Genomic DNA, 19,673 nt, shown 5'->3' on the forward strand with positions numbered 1-19,673 from the left:
CACAATAATTATGCATACAAGACTACTATGGCAATCTTAGAGCTTAAACTATTAAAGGGATGTGGGTGAAATATATATGTAGTTGATCACATACCGCGGTTGCTATAGTATTCCCTACAGTAACTATATTACCCATAGTTGTTAAATATAATAATAGTTACTGTAGTAATATTCTCCGATTTGAAGATGCCTAAGTGAATGAAGACCAAATCGATACTTAGTTGGTCAAATCTCTAGTAACTCACTCCGTCTTCAAGTCTGGAAGCCCCTGAGGGTTTGAAAACTTTTTGAACACACGTGATTGGACTCAAAATCAGTTGATTGTGTTCTAAAATTACGTGTAGGATTCAAGTTGGCCTAACCTAGTAGTAGCTCAACAATTATTGACTTATTTCTAGTAGATGATAACAGAGAAATTGAAAATGACTTCTTCCATCCATGAATATGATTCCGAAAAAATACCAATAACCTTTCCAAACAGTATTGAAATCCCTAACTTCTCTGATGAGTCAATAGTGGTAAATACTTGAGGATAACGATTAATGCATACTTCTTACTCATACATTTTGAATATACAGTAATTTGCATATTCTGTAAATGTGACAAGATTTTGAATTGGAATCCCTTTCTCGATAGTTGAATGTAGATTCTTTCAATAATCTTGATTATTGAAAAAATATTAATTTATTTATTCAATCATCAAACATGACACAACTTCCAGAAAAGTACCACAGGCCAAAATAATATTGTTAATATAGCTTTTCTAATAGCTAATAGCCAAATATCTGAGTTTTCAAAACCTTGTTACAATAATCTTGAATAAAATATTTCAATTAAAATTTACGTAATAGCTGAATTATTTGCATGATCACATCTTGAGAAAAGTTTGTTATTTTGAATTTCTAATGGCTGGAAGCATTCATCACAACCTCACTTGCCACTTCCAATGCTTGCTAAACTTTGTCCATTTGCCGAGGCGGCGAAACATTTTGCGCTTATTATTCGGTCGCTCTTAGTAGGCTTCCGAGCCGATTTTGCGGTTTTTTGTGAGAGTATCTGTTTTTGAAAACATATTCAAGTTGTCGACGATTCCTGGCGAATATAATTTAATTACTACAGCCCAAAAACGATAGCAAGCTCTCAGTTTTCATACTCATAAATCTTGCGTACCTTAACAAAATGAGTTGAAAATGTTTATTTTATCAAGCATAATGCTCTGTGATATTGTACCTTCTGACACCGAGAATTACAAACATCTACTAGTTTCAAGTATTTATTTGATGAACTGTGGTCGAGCCATTACAGTTTACGTTCATGTCGAGATGCGAGTTCGCGTTTGGATATTGTCATGAATATAATGTCTGATTTTTAAAAATTTATTATTTTATCTTTTTGCTGCACTAAATCACTCTATTCTCGCCATGTGTTATTGCTCACAATGCACTCGATGTACGACAATGTACAGTTTAACATTGCAAACAATTAAAAAAAAATTATACATGCATTGAATGGGTATCATATTGTGGCTTATAATGTAATACATAAATAGGAAATTCAAAAATCAATTTTTATAATCTTCATTCACCATTAATTCACAATAACAATCTATATCAACACATTTTTCTTAAAGTTAGTACCCTCAATTATATTGTTTTCAATAGGGAGGACGGAAAACAGAGCAATCTCGAAATAATACTCTTAGAATGAATGTTTTCGGGCTTATTCGTCTTCATTTTCTCATCACGGAACTCGCATAAAAGAAACACCCACACAATACAAACTACAAAGGGAAAGGATATTTGTTCTTCCGTAACTTCTAAGCTCTTCATTGTCTTCGTTTCATTGATTTTACGTGGTTATTATCTCCTGCCTCTTCATTCAGAGCAACTTCAAAACAAATACTTCCAAATTCATCTGATACGTTTCCGATTATACCTACTTATCAATTTTTAACACTAAATGAGGAATCGTTATTGGGAAATGAGTGATTACTTTATAAAATCGTAACATAAGTTTACTTTGTAAATACAATACAATATTACAAATTGAAATTACAATAATAATTTCATCATATCACACGTCACCACAGAAATATTTCAGCAGTTAACAGTTAATAACCGTATAACGGGTTGATTGACCTTTATTGAGATCAGTTTATTCAGAAGACTAAATATTTTGTACCCAATTTATAAAGTTGGAAGCATTCCTTCTTATCGCAGAGTAGGGTTGGAGTTGAGGTACTGGCGATCCACGGATTTATTGAAAATGAAGAGCTCCGAATGATCTCATTTTATAAGGGATTTCATGATCTAAAAAAACGGCAGAACCAATTTTTCAGTACGGCTACAGGATTTGGCGGAAATAGATAACAACTGGATAATGTACCGAATATACAAGGTTTTTGAGCTAATCTGTATCTAGCACAAGGAAATTTTGCATGAAGAAATTGGTTCTAGACTTCTCTTATGTATCCAAACAATATATATGGAAATCAGAACAACAATGTAAATTGCAAGCACCAATGTTTAGTGACTGAACTATGAGTCTAATCGACAAATTGGCAACTGCGCTTCTTTCTATGACTCTGCTCGTCACTGTAATTGACTGATCTTCCTCCATTTCTCTGCTCCATATATTCCTCCAAGTCGGAAGTAATTTTGTATGGACTTATACCAAAGCAGAGAAATAGTCTTGTTACTAGCTGGAATCGTTCACAGAAGGACGCTACTGGTAGGGAAATGCTTGCAGATTTTTGGTAAAGGAGAGACAAGGATTGATTATGATATTCACTCCTCGTGCTAGTAATGTAGACTTTTTATAATAATTGTAATGTAGTTGTACATTTGACAAAAGCCTTCACAATAAGAGGAAGAATAATGGTAAAAAAATTAAAAATTTAAAGCTACTGCAAAATGGGTGGCTGGAAAAGATTGATGGGGACATAACGTTGAGAAAACACTCACTTCACTTCGACGTTTGTTTATAGTGTGCGTAGTTCATAGTGAAAATTAGACAGACACAGATGAGCTGCAAACGCGCAAGCCCGATACAATAGGGCCTAGTATACGCATGGCATAAGATAGAAAACGAAGAAATTTTTGTCATTCTAAAAATGAGTAGACTGGTATTGTTGTATTTCCTTATAGCTCTTATAAATGTGGAAGATGTCGTATCGAGGCATGTAAACAACTCAATCGACAGGCCAGATTCTATAAATTCTCCATCCCATTGGTGACCAAAATGTGGACAATCACGCAATTCTTCTCATATTAGCGCCCTCTCCATAAATCATCAGCTCACGTCATTTTTGATCAGCTCTACCAATCACAGTAAAAGGATTCCCTAGATTTATCACTCAGGTCAACCCAAGTGGCAATCTAGCCGATGGTTTAGAGAAAGCCAGTAATCTCTAATGGCTCATTGATACATGAATGATCCTCAATACCGTACTCCGTCATCGTCATTCGTTTTTAAACTACATTTCATTCATTTTTCCTAGTCATTCAACAATTTTTATATTTACTTTCTTCATTGTGATATCATCCTTTCTAAAAATTCGATAATTTTTATTATTACTTTGTTGTTTGGTGATAGCCACATGTGCACCAGGCTTACAAGTGTGCAATCTGCAATGGGAAAAGTAATGCGATGAGAGGTGAGTGGACATCAGCTTTAGCAGGAGTCCCGAAAAACCGGGAAGCGATTTCTAAATTCATAAATTTAATATTATAGACCGTTTCCACACTTACCGATTTTCGGACTAAATTTATCGGCTTACACTCTGAATATTGTCCTCCGTTATCCGATTGGCTAAGATTCGGCTTTTGGTGAGAATAAGCCAATCAGAGGACAATTCGGAATGTTGACAGACAATCGGTAAGTGGGATGACGGCCATTTAGATTATCACAAGTTCGTTCATATTAGGTGAGATGTAACAAAAATAACAAGTTTGCTCATAATAAGATGGCAGGAGTTACTGGGTAGTTGCATTTCTTCGTTCAAAATGTAGGTAATAATATAATTGGCAATGGTTGAAACAGCTCCTGCTTAATTGAGTTTATAATGTTTTTCAATATTTGGCTGCATCAAGATTATAAACTTTAAAGAGTAAACTTGAAAAATTTTCAAGTTTTGCCAGCAAACTCGTGTAAGGAACAGAGTTCAATTGGGAATGATTGTTTCAATATAGAAGCTTTAATAATTACATAATTATGAGTTGTTAATGGTTTCTTTGTTTCTCCCTCCATTATTTTGTATCGAAGACTAATTGGTAAAAGAATAAAATTTTCTTCAATTCCATGGGGGAATTTTTTAAAATGATAGAAACTCTGATAAGACCGTTGAATCTTGTACACAGGTTAAGCTGAGACGTAGCACTGCACTAATTCCTTTGAAAGAAATACTTAGCTTCAATAGAGTAGGCTTATAATATTATGTAATGGAAGCATAGTATACACTTCAAGTATAGCGGAGTATACAGTAAATAGTAGAGAATTAGAAGCTCTATTCGTCTGAAATCCTTCATGCATAATGCCAACTCTCAATAATTTACTATCTTTGAAGTATGCACTATACTTCAATCATTTATAGCTTTCATGAACTACAAGGATCTTTCTAAGCGTATCAGTCGAATACTCAAATCCCATGTAACGTGTTTTAATTGAATAGATCGCTGAGTGATATGTTAGGAATGAATATTATGGAAAACGCTATGGTGGAGTATTCTCATGAATATATGGTAATCTATCCATTACCACTAGACTATTTTGGGTTGTTTTCAGAGGAGAGATTTCGAAGCATGCTGTACATGAGTTTGCTGGTTTGGAAACGGAAAATCTAAATTATTTTCACTATACTCGAAAACAGGAACAGTAAACAGGAATAGATAAACAGGCTGATACTCACAGCGTAACCCACTCACCATCAAATTAATGTTTGACATGTAATGAGATGATCTTTGACATGGTAATGAGATGAGATGGACTGCTAAACAGAAGGCATCCACCCCATCCCATCCTTCGGGTACTCAGATTCCATAGTGGAATTCATTTGGAACTGTCAGGATTGGTTGAGTGAAGCTTTGTAATATTTATAATGAATACTGACTGTTTGAAGAGAAATTCACTATTCATAAAGCCTTATTGAAAATATCGATATCAGGTTACTTTGCTCCAATTAGCTGAGGCTTTCTCCCCCCTCCCTTTCTCTCTTACTCACTCACTCTCTCTCTCTCTCTTTTCTGTCTGTTTTCTATCTCTTCTGTTCTCTCTTTTCTTTCTATCATTTCCACTTACTTTCTCTCTCAAAGTGCACAAAGAGAAATTCCTGATTGAAACAGATTAATGGCTAAACTAGAAATTGATGTTGATTTCTGATTTTAATCAGGAAAGTAATAAATGTGTTTCCTGTTACCAGCCAAAGGGAGCTTACATGCTGTTGTATGAAGCCAAAGGGAGCTTACATTCTGTTGTATATTTGTGGGTAACGAGGAAGCTGATGAAGATTATGAGTATTGGTATAAAATATTGACAAAACAGTTAAAAGCCTATGGATTATTAATGGGGCCAAAGGAAAGTCAACGAACCTAACACAAAACGAAAATAATCTTTCTATTTTGAAAAAAACATTTTCAGATGGGGATGGGTAAAACAGCGCCTGGTTTTAGACATTAGATGATTAGAGATGAATAAGATGATTAGAAATAAATTCGAATATTAGATGATAAGAGATGAATATTAGAATAGTAGAATAGAAATAATGCACCCACGGTTCAGGTTGTATGATTTACAAGCTCAAAACTGTTGCAATTTGTTTCGTATTTGGAAAAATAATTGTATTGGTCTAATTTTTTGCAGATGTCGTAGCCTAAGGACACCAGCCAACATTCTGGTGGTTAATCTAGCACTAAGCGACTGCCTCATGCTGCTCAAGATGCCAGTCTTCATCTATAATAGCCTCTACTATGGGCCTGCACTAGGTGCTGCTGGTAAAATCACTTTTTAAAATTTTCAATAAAATGTAAAACAACTAGTGGCTGATCACATAAATTGAAAATGAAGAGAGATTAAAAATTGTGATACTATAGAATCATAAGTTTTCCCCTCTTGATAATCACCTCTCAATTTCTTCGTTCCATGGTAATAGTAGGCTACTTGTAAATTATCTTTACTTGGGATAACCTGAAATGGAGTATAGAATACAGCTATGAATGAATAAGCACTGGATAATGAAGACCACGGAAGCTGGACAGAAACAGGGAATGAATGTTTGAAAACAAAGAGAAAAGCAGACAATGATTGTGACTAGAGAAGGGTGGTTTAATCATGTCTGAGAGCAATGGTAGTTGTGTAAGAGATGATGGAAGCTTGGATAGTGAGAGAGGGAGGATTATATCTTCTGTAGGCCTATTCTAGGAGAGCTTAGTAGGAACAGATGTGCTCATTAGGGGAGTTATGAAAATACATCTGCGAGGTAACTACAGATAAAATGGATGAATTTGATGAAAATGTTTTCAAAAATTTAATAAATATTTTGGGACAGCGATCGCATAACAATTTCATTAATCTATAAAAAATAATACATTGATGAAAACGAGCAATCTTGATAGAATCAATTATTTGAATTCTTGTTCAATCAAGATTAATACAAAATTATACATCGGGTTTGAATTTATTTTTTTGTCACACAAGAAGTATCCATTGAATGATTCAAAACAATATCGCTAGAATTTGAAAATAGATCTCAAATTCTATACGGAGAGAACAGAGTTGTTTTCAATTATTGTTCGTTTCGAGTCATGAAGCCCCACCTCTTCATCAGTATGTACTTCAGTTTCATTCTTGTATCTCGACCAGACATAATTGTATGAATTTGTCCTAGCTGTCAAAATCAGCTCTTTCTAACAGGACATTGATTTTCTTCGGTTGTATTTCGAAAGTTGTCTTAAATGATTAAACACATTACTGAGTCACTGAGCGAATTGTCACCTGTAGTATGTTGTGTAGTTCGCAGCTGTAGCTTGATAGTCTCATGAATGGAACTTTATAATAAGATCAATAATTAATTATTCAATCAAGATTGACTTGGATAATTTATTATTTAAAAAATCTGGTGTGGCGCACTCACGCAACTTTCCTTGCCGTTATGAAAATAGATCACCTGACGCTAGTGTTCCCGCGCATCTCAAGTCTACTATTCAAAGATTTGAGCCAGCTGGTGACAGGGCAATAACGCTGGAGACACACATGCGGTCTGCTATCTCTTCATAGTGAATGATTTAATAGAATCAACAATAATTTTCAATTGGATAATCACATTTTCTCGAATTTAAAGCTTATTTTCAATTTTAGGTGAAAATTTTACTGAACATTAATTGTAGAGATTTTCATGCTCAATCTACTCCACTTGTTTTTTTTTTTTGTTTCAATTGTATCTGAAGCCTGATAATTGGGAATCTATCTGCATTGATGTGGCGGAGCTCCTGAAATTTTTACAGATATGGGACTTGTGGCAGTTGATAGAGCTTATCGATGACTATTTTAGGTATGAATTTGATCAAAATCGTTGGAGCCGTTTCCGAGAAAATCACGAAAAACCCTGTTTTTGACAACATTTTCGCCATTTTAGCCGCCATCTTGAATTGCATTTGATCGAAATCACACACACACACACACACACACACACACACACACACACACACACACACACACACACACACACACACACACACACACACACACACACACACACATACACACACACATACAGACCAATACCCAAAAACCACTTTTTTGGACTCAGGGGACCTTGAAACGTATAGAAATTTAGAAATTGGGGTACCTTAATTTTTTTCGGAAAGCAATACTTTCCTTACCTATGGTAATAGGGCAAGGAAAGTAAAATGGGATTTTTTAGCTTCTTGTAATGCACTAATTGCTATTATCTTATTGTAGGAGCTTGGTTGTTGTTCAATTCATTGAAAAAACTGACTTTAAACAAAAATAGAGGGGAAATGATTGTTTCAGGAAAACTTATTAAATTATGTTCAAATGATGGGAGCATTTCTGTATGCTCACTTGTTGAGTATAAATAACTGAGCCGATTATGAAATGTTATTCATTTTCAATAAAAAACCGAATAAATCGAAAGAGCACAGCGGTTAAAAATCAAAATAATTATTTTAATAGGCTTGATAGTCTTCTAGAATCAAACACCTAGAATTCACTTTTTCATAGTAAACATTTTTATCATTGACACACGTGCCATAAAAAATCAAAAAGATAGACGTTAAGTCATTCAACTGTTGCATTGAAAGAAAATAACAAATCTACAGTAGAATATTATATAGGATATTTTCTCTGTCTCAGCTACTTCCTATTCACGGTTCAATAACTCTTCCCTGCTCCAGACTCATCTTTATTTAAACTGGATTTGAATTCATCCTTCAGGAGAAATCAAAGTCAGTGCTTTGAGAAGATACCTGTGACAACATAAACTTTCTTCGTTGTTTGGCAGGATGGTGCCAAACAATATCATAGACTTTTTTGAACATCATAGACTTAGTTTTAACTAGATTCAAAATAATTTTCACGTTTTCATGATTTTCACTTTGGTGGTCAAACGTGATTTTCTTTTTTTTTGGGGGGGGGGGGGGATTTACTCTAGAAAAAGCTGCTGGAGAATTGTTCAAGGATATGAACTACTAGGGGCAGTCAAACTTCTCAAGCGCATGCATGAAACTGAATAAACTATTGTCAACTAGAGCTATATTGATTTTTACATTATGATAGATGGTGAAAACTAACAAAATTGACTAACTTTGAAGTACTATCTGTGGTTTTCTGCTATCTCAGTCCCTACTTATTAGACCATCCACTATCTAGCTCATAACTATCATTGTGATATTCCTCATCCCTTATTTTTTCCGGTTTTCACAATATAAAAGGAATATGACATTAGAAGCTAATTTTTGTGGTTGATCCGGCCATAAAAATCTCCCTTTGGGAGGGGGATACATCCCCATATCGCCACCTGGATATGTCACTGAACAGTGCAGCTAGAAGTTTGTAGAGACAATACCAGAATAATATAACAAGCTACATTGCAACATGATTAAAACACACTATTTTCAAAGTTCTGACCCTGATCACGATTATATAGGCAACCCTCATAGCACGGATTATTCACTTTTCAACTCTTTAAAGAATAGCACAATATTATGTTTACTAACGGGCTTCTATCAACGTGTACTCTGCTCCGTCTTTCTCTCTCACGCTCTCTTCCACTCTTTAGTGAGTAACCTGAAACTGTCATTTTATCAATGAAGAATATCACCCCCCGACAGGCAATCTAATTCCACTTGACCCCGGAGCCAATCTGCCACTAGAGGCAGTTGCTGTGGCGATCTAAAGCTGCAAATACATTTTACAGAGAGTAAAACAATATGCTTTGTCACAATTCAATGTTGAAGCCCACAAAGAAAAAACTGTATATGTGAAGTAGAATCTTTCTTATACCGGAACTTGAAAAAAATATTCATAAAAAATTCATAGAAATTGTAAGGTATGTAACGTTATTATTTTCCTAAACTATTCTCCATTGCTTTTACATTCACTCATTAACTCTCTTTTTCTGAGCTACGATAAAAAAGATAGGACAAGGGAGCATAGATTCCACATGAAAGGTTTGTTCACAATTTGAATTATTAGTGTAATATAATGAGACAGATCAGTCGGTCGTGAACATAAGACATGTGAACCTTTTGGATCTCAATTAACAATAGAGTATAAATTCATCAAGTTACATCAATCTCATGACAAGTTCCACAAAAATCGAGAAATTTCTCTATCAATAAATTAAGTATTCGATAGAAGTGGGATGAATGCTACTTTGAATTTTATCAGGATTCTTGTTCTAAAAGTATGATTCATTCTTCATTGCAACGCACAAGCTGAAGCTATTTCAATTCAATTCTACACATACTTAAGTAATTTTTATTTACGTAATTTTCTATTAACTCTTAAGCTATTCTTCCTATACTGTCATTCATAATATGAAGAAAAAGTAAATGGAATATCAATCATCGCTAAAGAGCTAGAATTTTATTTGTAGTTTATTTTTTATTACTCGTGACCGAATTCCAAATAAAGGTCTTACTGACGACATCATAATATTTCATTTCATTCCAAATCAATTCAATTATATACAATGATTGGAAAAGAACAACAGGCGAAGCCCAAACCTGCCCCTCACCAAAACTTTGATTAATTTTTCGAAAAATAGGGCTATGTTACTTATTTTATTTATTTATAAATATTAAGTTAGTTCAATTCACAATTTGACTAAGATTTAAAAGATTCTAACGGTTAAATCAAATCAAATCATTTTATTCCAGAAGGCTATTACAACAGAAGAGTATTACAACAGTCAAAATCAAAACAACATTCAAAACATTAAACTGCTACAAAATTACAGACAGCGAAGTTAAAAAATAGAAGATCAATTACATTATTCGTCTACTTATCAATTTAAAGTACACAATATTCAATATAGATAAGTTATGTTTTCTTAAGTGGTTTGATAGAGACAAAATAATTGGTATTTAATTGCGGCAATAAAATAGTTGATGGTTGATATGTTGACAGGTTGCGTGGTGTACGGTTTCGCGGGCGGCCTGACAGGCACAGTGAGCATAATGACGCTAGCCGCAATCGCGTTGGACCGCTACTATGTGGTCGTGCATCCGCTGAACCCGCTGCGACGGACGACCCGCACGCGTGCGCGACTTTCAGTCGCATTCGTCTGGTGCTACGGCTGCCTGTTTGCGTCTCTGCCGCTGACGGGGCTCGGTCTCAACCGCTACGTCCCCGAGGGCTTCCTCACCAGCTGCAGTTTCGACTACCTCACTCCCGACCTGCTCGCCCGCGCCTTCATACTCTGCTTCTTCTTTGCCGCCTGGGTGGTGCCCTTCTCCGTTATCGCCTACTGTTATCACGGCATCCTCAAAGAGGTTGGTTGCTAAGTGTGACATTTTTACCAAACATCGTAAAACTATTTCCTAAATCGACGTTTAAGGCAATTTCTGAAAAATGAGAATACAGGATAAATATTAAAATATATTTTACATGAGAAAGTGCAGTATTACAATACAAGACAAAATATGAATAGTATTTATTGGCTAATATAGAATAATCAGTTTAAAGCTATTCACAGCCTCCTTTTAAATGAATGGGGACCGGTTTGACTCAGTGGTCGTGCTGATTAGCTATCGCTTGGATAAGTTAAGGCAGTGCAAAGGCTAAAAATAAACTTTCTACTCGTGATATTTTTCAAAGTTTTTCGATTTGTATATCATCAAGCTATCAAAATGAAAAGGTTTTCTCAGGAAAACATTTTTTTCCGATCATTACTTTTTGAGATATGAGCGACTGAAGTTTGAATTTTTGGAACAGAACATTTCAAATTCGGTACGATATAAGTCCATGAGATTTAGAGGATGGATTCTTCATGGTATTGTTGATCTAGTAAAACAAAAATTTTCTGAAATATCAATATTTGGAAAAGTTATTCAATTTACCAAAAATAGCTCAACTAACAGCTATTTTGGTTATTTTTAGTAAATTGAATAACTATCTTAAAAATTGATATTTTCAGAACATTTTGTTTTACTAGATCAACAATACCATGAAGAATCTTTCCTCTAAATCTCATGGATTTATCTCTTACCGAATTTGAAATGTTCTGTCCCAAAAATTTAAATTTTAGGCGCTCATATCTCAAAAAGTAATGATTAGAAAAAAAATGTTTTCCTGAGAAAACTTTTTCATTTTGATAGCTTGATGATATACAAATCAAAAAACTTTGAAAATATCATGAGTGAAAAGTTTATTTTTAGCCTTTGCACAGCCTTAAGAAGTCTGCTTTTCCCGTTGGAAGGGTGATCACATGAGCCAACTCCTCTAAATATGATTCATGAGTTGTAAAATCGCTTCCCGGTTTGGAACCTTCTCAAAACTGTAGGTTCATTCATCTCTCATCATCATCCAACTCATTACCTACGCACAAGCCTAGAGCTCATGTGAGCATCACCATCAGCAAAAAATTTAATAAATAAATAGATAAATAAAATCCATGTTTGAAAATGTACAATGACAACACTGGAAAGTAATACTATCTATATATATAAAAGCGAAATGGCACTCACTCACTGACTGAATGACTGACTCACTCACTCACTCACTCGCAGAACTGAAAATCTACTGGACCAAAAACGTTCAAATTTGGTAGGTATGTTCAGTTGGCCCTTTAGAGGCGCACTAAGAAATCTTTTGGCAATATTCTAACTCTAAGGGTTGTTTTTAAGGGTTTAAAGTTCGTCTTCTAGCTTATATATTATTCTTCTTCTCCCAATCTCTTAAAATTATAATTGAAATGTCCATACCATATGTTAATATAGAACTATAATCTAGAGAGAGTACCTTTTCGAAACAGTTGTTCTGGTTACTAAATTGAAAATTTTGTCAGGTTGGCATTAAGTTGAGTTGACTTTGTTAGGTTGGCACCAAGTTGAAGATTGAAATGCATTTATCCAGGACCTCCTAAATACCTATTTATCCAGTACCTCCTAAATACCTATTTAGGAGGTCCTAATTTATCGCGGAAAAATTGATTGGGTACTGCTACTTCAATCAGACCTATTCCTGGGAATATTATATTACTAGCCGTCAGGCTCGCTTCGCTCGCCATATCCGTTTAGTCTGGACCCCCAACTGGATCGTCCCAACATATGATAAAAATATGACATAACATTTCAAATTTGGTAGGTGTGTTCAGTTGGCCCTTTAGAGGCGCAATAAAAACGGATTTGAAAAAATTTCCAAAGATAATTCCCAAAATCTGCGTTTTTTAGCGTTTTCTCAGCTCTATCGAGAACAAATAAACAGAAAATGTTCAAATTTACTACAGAAGCTCAGCTGGGGTGCAATAATGTTGTGTTAGAAGGAATTTGAAATAACGCCAAAGATACGCCCAAAATTAGCGTTATCTCAGCTTTTCTGCGTTTCCTCACCTTTTTCAATAATTGATGGAAATATTTTTAGAAAAATTCAGTACACAGGTATAGCTGAGGTGGAAGAATTTTGTTCGCCAAAGATACGCCGATATAGTAACAGGTGTTATTCGAGATCAGATTGACATAATACGTTCAAATTCGGTACATAGGTTCCGCTGAGGTATACATACAGGCGAGCGAAGCGACCCCGCTGATCTCATTTTTGGACAATCCAGTCGGGGGTCCAGAATTCGGTACAGAGGTTCCGCTGAGGTCTACATGCAGGCGAGCGAAGCGAGCCCGCTGATCTCATGTTTGGACGATCCAGTCAGGGGTCCAGGGGGCGGAGCCCCTGGCTAGACGGATATGGCGAGCAAAGCGAGCCTGACGGCTAGTAAAGAATAATCTTGCTAGTAAGATTCACTTCCAATATCCAGCATTCCTTATAAATAGAGTCAACACTTTCAATTCAACCAATGCTGTCTATAGAAATAATCAAAATCAATCAGCAGTCAGCAGCCTTAATGCTTCTTGAACTAATTCTCTTGACTTTTCACTACGTTCAACCAGTACCACCTAGGAGGTTACATCTAGGTGGTAGTGTTTCAACTCGGGTTGACCAGTTTTAGTTGACAGCACTACATCGCAACGTTGCCATTCTCAATTTCATTGCAGGAAGCTTTAATCTATTATTAGACTACTGCTACTGCTGCATCCTCAGAGAAGTTGATTGCTGTATATGAAGGATAAATAATATGAGATATTCGATATTAAAATTAAAATTGAAATCTATCCCACACACGAAAACACAATATCACAATTAAAGACAAAATGAGAATCAGTATAAAAAGAAGAATAAAAAGTTTGAATGTAACTTGATTGGTGAAGTCAAAAACCATTATCAAATCAAGTAACGTAGGCCAATATAGAGCCACTTGAATAATTTAATGTTATCCCAAATAATGGTAGGCTATAGCCAATCAGAGAGTATGGAATGTACATATTCATTACTCTCTCATAGCAATGCTTTCCAATACCTGCTCTGCTGAAATTGGAGCTAGATAGATTGACTCTAATGGTAGGGTTTACGTATTGGCAGACTGGAAGTTTATGAACACTGCCATTAGAACCAAATAGCAACTCTCCAGTACTGTATTTCATTTCTGTCCAGCAAAGCAAAAATTTATTCAATTTCTCTTATTATCTTTTAGTAGGGTGAATGTTGACAACTTTGTGTTTACTATTCATTTATCTTACCTCAAGAAAATATTCAATTAGCTCAAGAAAATATTTTTTTATTGCAGAAAAAAGTGATATTACTGTTATGTGATCCAATTGTCGTGTTGCAGGTGACAAACACAAGCAACGTGTCGTCACGGCGCGGCCAAGAGCAGGAGAAGCGGCGCACAGAGCTGCGTCTCTCGTTTGTGGTGGTTGGCATCATTGGTTTGTGGTTCGTGGCGTGGACACCGTACGCCGTCGTGGCGCTGCTGGGCATATTCGGCTTCGGCGACGTCATCACGCCACTCGGCAGCATGCTGCCTGCCCTGTTCTGCAAGTCAGCAAGTTGCATTGACCCGTTCATCTACGCGGTGACCAACCGGCGGTTCCGAGTCGAGTTCTCCAACCTCTTCCACCCGACCAGGCGCTACACCAAGTCGACAAGCTACTACAGCCGAGCCATGTTCTGGCATGCTGATGCCGCCACCAGGGTGTCCTCGTTGATGGTCAAGAGGAAGGAGTCGATGAGCGGTGAGGACGACGATGACCAATTCCAGGAGCTGCAGGCGTGTCGGCTGGCCAAACGCAAGGTGTGGTTGCAGAAGAACTGGCACCCGGCCGCCACTGAGATCACCCGCTGTGCTAGTCTGCAGTACTCCACCAACCATATGGGCATACATGCAGCTGAACCCAAGTCCAGTCCTTTATGAGGCTATTCACATCCTTCTCATTTTATATTTTATTATATTTGTTGAATTGATTTGTAATCCATCATATACTTCTGTGCAACCACACTTGTGTGTAATGTGTGAAGAGAGTAAACATTTTTCTTCAAATGAATTTAATGGCAATGAGATCAAACACTGTGCCTACCATCTGGGCATAGATATAGACTGAATCAAAATCCAGTACTAATTGAGCTTTTACTTCCTGTTCCTACATTGTATTGAAAATTGAAATGCATGACTATTCCAGAACTGATACGATTGGCCATGTACATATTAGTACAGATTTTGGTGCAACATTTCATTAAAATTTGAACAGATAGCCTATATGACTGACATTCCTGAGCATTCTTCACATTCAATAGGATCATAATTTATAGCTCTTCTAAAACAAAGTTTATAGTGGTGCACAAGTCACGGATGGACTGACTGATTAATACAAATCCTATATTCTATTCCAAAATAAAATGAAAAAAGCTACAGGAAACCAATTATGTTGATTCATTTTATAAAACTTGTGTTCACAACCAGTAATTTTCAGAATTTCAGTTACCGTATTTATTTCAATTAAAAACTAAAAAAAATTGAATAATATAAAAATACTTTACAGAAAGAGTGCATTGAACAATCAACTTCCACTTGATATCTTGAAGCATATAACGTTTTTTTGTTGGGACAAACACTTCATCCCAATATTGCTTTCTTTGTCAGAAAATATACGTAACTTACCGTACTTAACAGTTTTCACTTTCAGAATCAGTACTATTAGTGAATTTCTCCAATGACAATTTTTTAATTTTAAATTTATAAATGTTATGTTTGTCTCTCATTACCACTCATGTAATGTACAATATTAAGCTTTATGTCTAAGTAGTAAACTATTTTCTATGTAGCCTATTAACCAGACACTTTGTGAAAGAGTAGAAGTCATTTTAACATACTACCCAGAACTCTAATAAAAATCTAGTCAATTTGAAGTATGATGAGAGTTTTTCACAAGTTCTAGCATATTATTGATCTCGTTTTAATGTTGATTTAGGCTACATAGATTTCTATGACTGTTAATTATAATTTGATTTTTGATGTGTAGTATAAATATTGTTTATATTTGAAGTATCAACAATGCATAGGCTAATATTAACAAACTTACATGGTTAAGTCGAACATTATTGTGAATTTCCTACGCTGTTAGTTTTTTATTAAGATTTTTATTAAGTTTACGAATTACTCTTTAAATTAAAAAATGTATAAAAAATTATTATTTGTGGCACCTTTTGCATTGTACAGTGCTAGTTTGATATTTTCAACAGATTGACAGTTTGTCTTTGTGAGCACGATAAGCACTTATTATTGTTGTTTCCAATCAATTTTAAATTAATTGTTGCTAAGTTAATATACGGTAGTCATGTTATTTATGTAAAAATATATTTTTCATTGTAACACCAAACGTTACATGTTCTATATACCTACAAACTTTGCGCACGATCCAACTGTTCTCTACTCCTCTAATTCTAAGGCTGTATTTATGAAACGATATTTATAAAGATGTTGGTAGTCTTAGCTGAGCAAGCATTGGTTGACTAGTAACCAATAGCAGAAGAACCAATATGGATTATTTTTAAATCAGCTACCGTACTATAAAATCGTGCTGTCTGGTTTACCAAAGCGTGCTTCAAAAGGAACGCTTTTAAAATTGTTTTAAAATTTGGTGAATGGAAATGAGAGATAGTACCTTTTATGCCTAGGCCTCACTCTCGCTGATACGCCCCCGAACGCCTCACCGAATGACCAACGCGAATCAAGGATAGTATATTATTACTTCTATTAGTATATTATTATTACTATTCTTGAAGGCGAAAAGCTTTCGTTCGTCTTGCCATCCACACTGCAATGTGAATGTGAACTGAAGACGAGCGCACCATCAAGATCAGTGGTAGCGAGCCAAGGTCTGTAAGGAAAACTTCTTTAGGGTCTTGGTAGCGAGCCAAGGTCTTTTGAAAGAACTTCCTCATGGATCTTGGAAGCGAGCGACTCAAGGAGGTTAAAAGAAGGGTCCCCTTCCTATCTTCACGGAGTCACTCGCCTTTGTTCATCTCGTCGGAACGAAAGAGAGCCGAGCGTATTGGAGCAGTGGTGGCGAACGGTGGGATAGTAGCATATAGCCATCATCCACACTCTCGGGCTCGTCGTCATTTGTAGCCTACGCACTTTGCGAAAGTGAAGCGCAGGCATTATATGATTAGAGTTAGTAAATTTAATATTATCTAAAAAAATAGACGTTTGATTTTTCTGTCAGATGGCTCGTATTGGTGAAAACCGCAGAGAACTGGGAAAGGAAGCAAAAATCCGAGGACTATAGAAAGTCGACTTTTTGTATCCAACCTGACCAATACTTCAGAATCATTGCACAAAAAATTCAGCTTGTTCGGAGTTTTTTTCAGCAAAAAGTATCTGGTGACTGGACTAGCGAGACAACAGGGTGAGCTCAGAGAAAACTTAAAACTTAATATGATAAAAATGTATAGGCTACATTCTTCAAAATCATATTATTCTTCCTTCTTCCTTATTAATTATAATTATTATATTAATAGAAAATAGAAATTATTATATAAATAGAATATAAATATAATTTTATATAAATTATAGAAAATTATTATATTAATAGAAAATAGAAAGAATTTGAGTGTTTATGAAAATAGAAGAGTATTTATTTGTACGTTCCGTTTTCTGTAGAGTGTTCCCAGCTCAACTTTGTGAGGTCAACCAACTTCCGATACCGTACTAAATATAATTTAATTATTATGACTTATTAGCCTACTCATGACTTGCTGTTGGTTTGGAACTTTTGAATTTTAGTCTATCATCCTGACTTGAAATGTACTGCTTATTATATACACACTCCATTTCCCACAAATCATTAAAATATGTGTGATTTTCAAGAGGAGACAGACCTGAATAAAATTACAATCTCCGACACTATTTGCAATGTAGCCTAAAGTACTTGCTTTGTAATTTCAACATATTGAGCTAATTCAGTGTTATAATAAAATAAAGCATATTGATTTATTGTTCATCCCATCACATATCCCATTGTGCCTTACACAGAAAGCCAACTCATGTGATGATTAAGCTGCACATTATTCAGATAAATTAGTGACAGATTAATTTTTATAATAAGTAACTTAATGCACTGCAAGAGATCAAATAATTCATTCTAGTTAGTTGGATCACCAATGTTTTCATAATCCCAGTCTAAAAAGAGAAGTGAGAAGCAAAATGAAGGATTATATGTTTTTAAAAAGCAGTATAGTATGCTAATGAAAGCTTTAACTCAGCGCGTAGTCTTTTCACCGTTTCAGTCGTTGAAAAAGCGTAAGAAATTAAACGTAAACATTTAGCCCATGAAAAAAATGACAATGGAAATGAAAATCAATATGGAGATGAACAGGAAGAAGAGAAAAAGAAGTGAAAGGAGGAAACGTGGAAAAATGTGAGGAGCTTGATAGAATTGTGGTTTTATTCGGATTAATTTTCATCGGGAGTATTGATCGATCTTCTCAGTAAATTGTCGCACCTTTTTGCGACCCAGTAGAATGATAGTAATATCATAGAGAAAAAACAATAGCATAAGGTATAATAAACTTATACGGTCAATAGCATAACAAACTTACGCCATTGTTTCTCTATGGTATATGGTGATAGTAACATTACCTTGTAGCGAAATGTAAGATTATATAGATTAACTTGGATTGATTAAAACCCCTCATGATAGCATACACAGAAATGTAGGAGTGAAAAATCACATAAAAAGTTAAATAATATTCAGTTCAATTCAGCACTTTTCGGTTTTTATCTTCTTTTCTTTTATGGTAATGCCACACGAGCTGTATATGATATGCGGATGATGATGATGAGTAGAGTAGTGAGATGAAAAGAGCTACTGCTTTTCAGATAGGTTCCAAACTGGCCAAACTATACCGGGTAGAGATCATAAACATATTCATAATTTGAAGATGGTATAAGATAATGGTACATTATCAAATAAGGGTGCAAAATATCTTAAGGTGTTCACGAAAACGAAATTCATGCCAATATCCTTTTAAGACCTACGTCCGATAACAGTTTACAAAGCTTAAAAGTTCACTCATGTGAGTATTTTCATCTCAGTGTTACATGTAGGCTAGATTTTCTTCTATTGAAATTATCACTACCTACAAGCTACAAGTATTTGGGTGTTTTCTTCGACCATAGCAAGAGGTGGACGGCTCAGATTGATTAGGCTATATAAAAAAGAGTGAAAAATATACTTGCATTTATAATGATGAGCGATGTATTGGATAAGAGAGAGATTTAAAATGGCATACTTAGCATACATCGAGCTCCAGTTCCTTTTGGAGTTTTGTATTAAAAAATTAGGTGGCGCAAGCAAGACGGTACTTCAGCCACTCTCCATTTTCTAATAACAGTCAATAAGCTTCTCTGAATGCATAAAAATTGATTCATCCCTCTTTGTTGAGAATCTGAATATGCAACTATGGTTTGCGCACAGGCATTTGCCCACACAAACCATTTTCATAATGGTTATTTAGCTTAGTGTATTCATTATATTTTGTATTTATTTTTTGTTTTTATTGAAACTGTGTTCGAGTACACAAGGTTCTGTAATTTGCATTTTTTT

General features: G+C 35.2%; 2 protein-coding genes across 6 annotated transcripts in view; both read left to right on the forward strand.

Moving 5' to 3' along the window:
• Window positions 1–16,442, forward strand: part of LOC111062037 (opsin, ultraviolet-sensitive) — a 44,903-nt gene extending 28,461 nt beyond the window's left edge. For all 5 annotated transcript variants that reach the window (XM_022349740.2, XM_039422496.1, XM_039422497.1 and 2 more), the window contains 3 exons: window positions 5,857–5,987; window positions 10,645–11,009; window positions 14,399–16,442. In XM_022349740.2, coding sequence (XP_022205432.2) covers window positions 5,857–5,987; window positions 10,645–11,009; window positions 14,399–14,980 — 1,078 coding nt within the window. In that variant the 3' untranslated portion in view covers window positions 14,981–16,442. The remainder of the gene's footprint in view (window positions 1–5,856; window positions 5,988–10,644; window positions 11,010–14,398) is intronic.
• A 563-nt stretch (window positions 16,443–17,005) lies between these two features.
• The window catches only part of LOC111062164, a 12,069-nt gene continuing 9,401 nt past the window's right edge, over window positions 17,006–19,673 (forward strand). Inside the window, exons 1-2 of the mRNA XM_039420152.1 lie at window positions 17,006–17,146; window positions 17,318–17,474. Coding sequence (XP_039276086.1) covers window positions 17,006–17,146; window positions 17,318–17,474 — 298 coding nt within the window. The remainder of the gene's footprint in view (window positions 17,147–17,317; window positions 17,475–19,673) is intronic.

This window comes from Nilaparvata lugens, chromosome 2, assembly GCF_014356525.2.
Source record: "Nilaparvata lugens isolate BPH chromosome 2, ASM1435652v1, whole genome shotgun sequence".
NCBI classification, from domain to species: domain Eukaryota; kingdom Metazoa; phylum Arthropoda; class Insecta; order Hemiptera; family Delphacidae; genus Nilaparvata; species Nilaparvata lugens.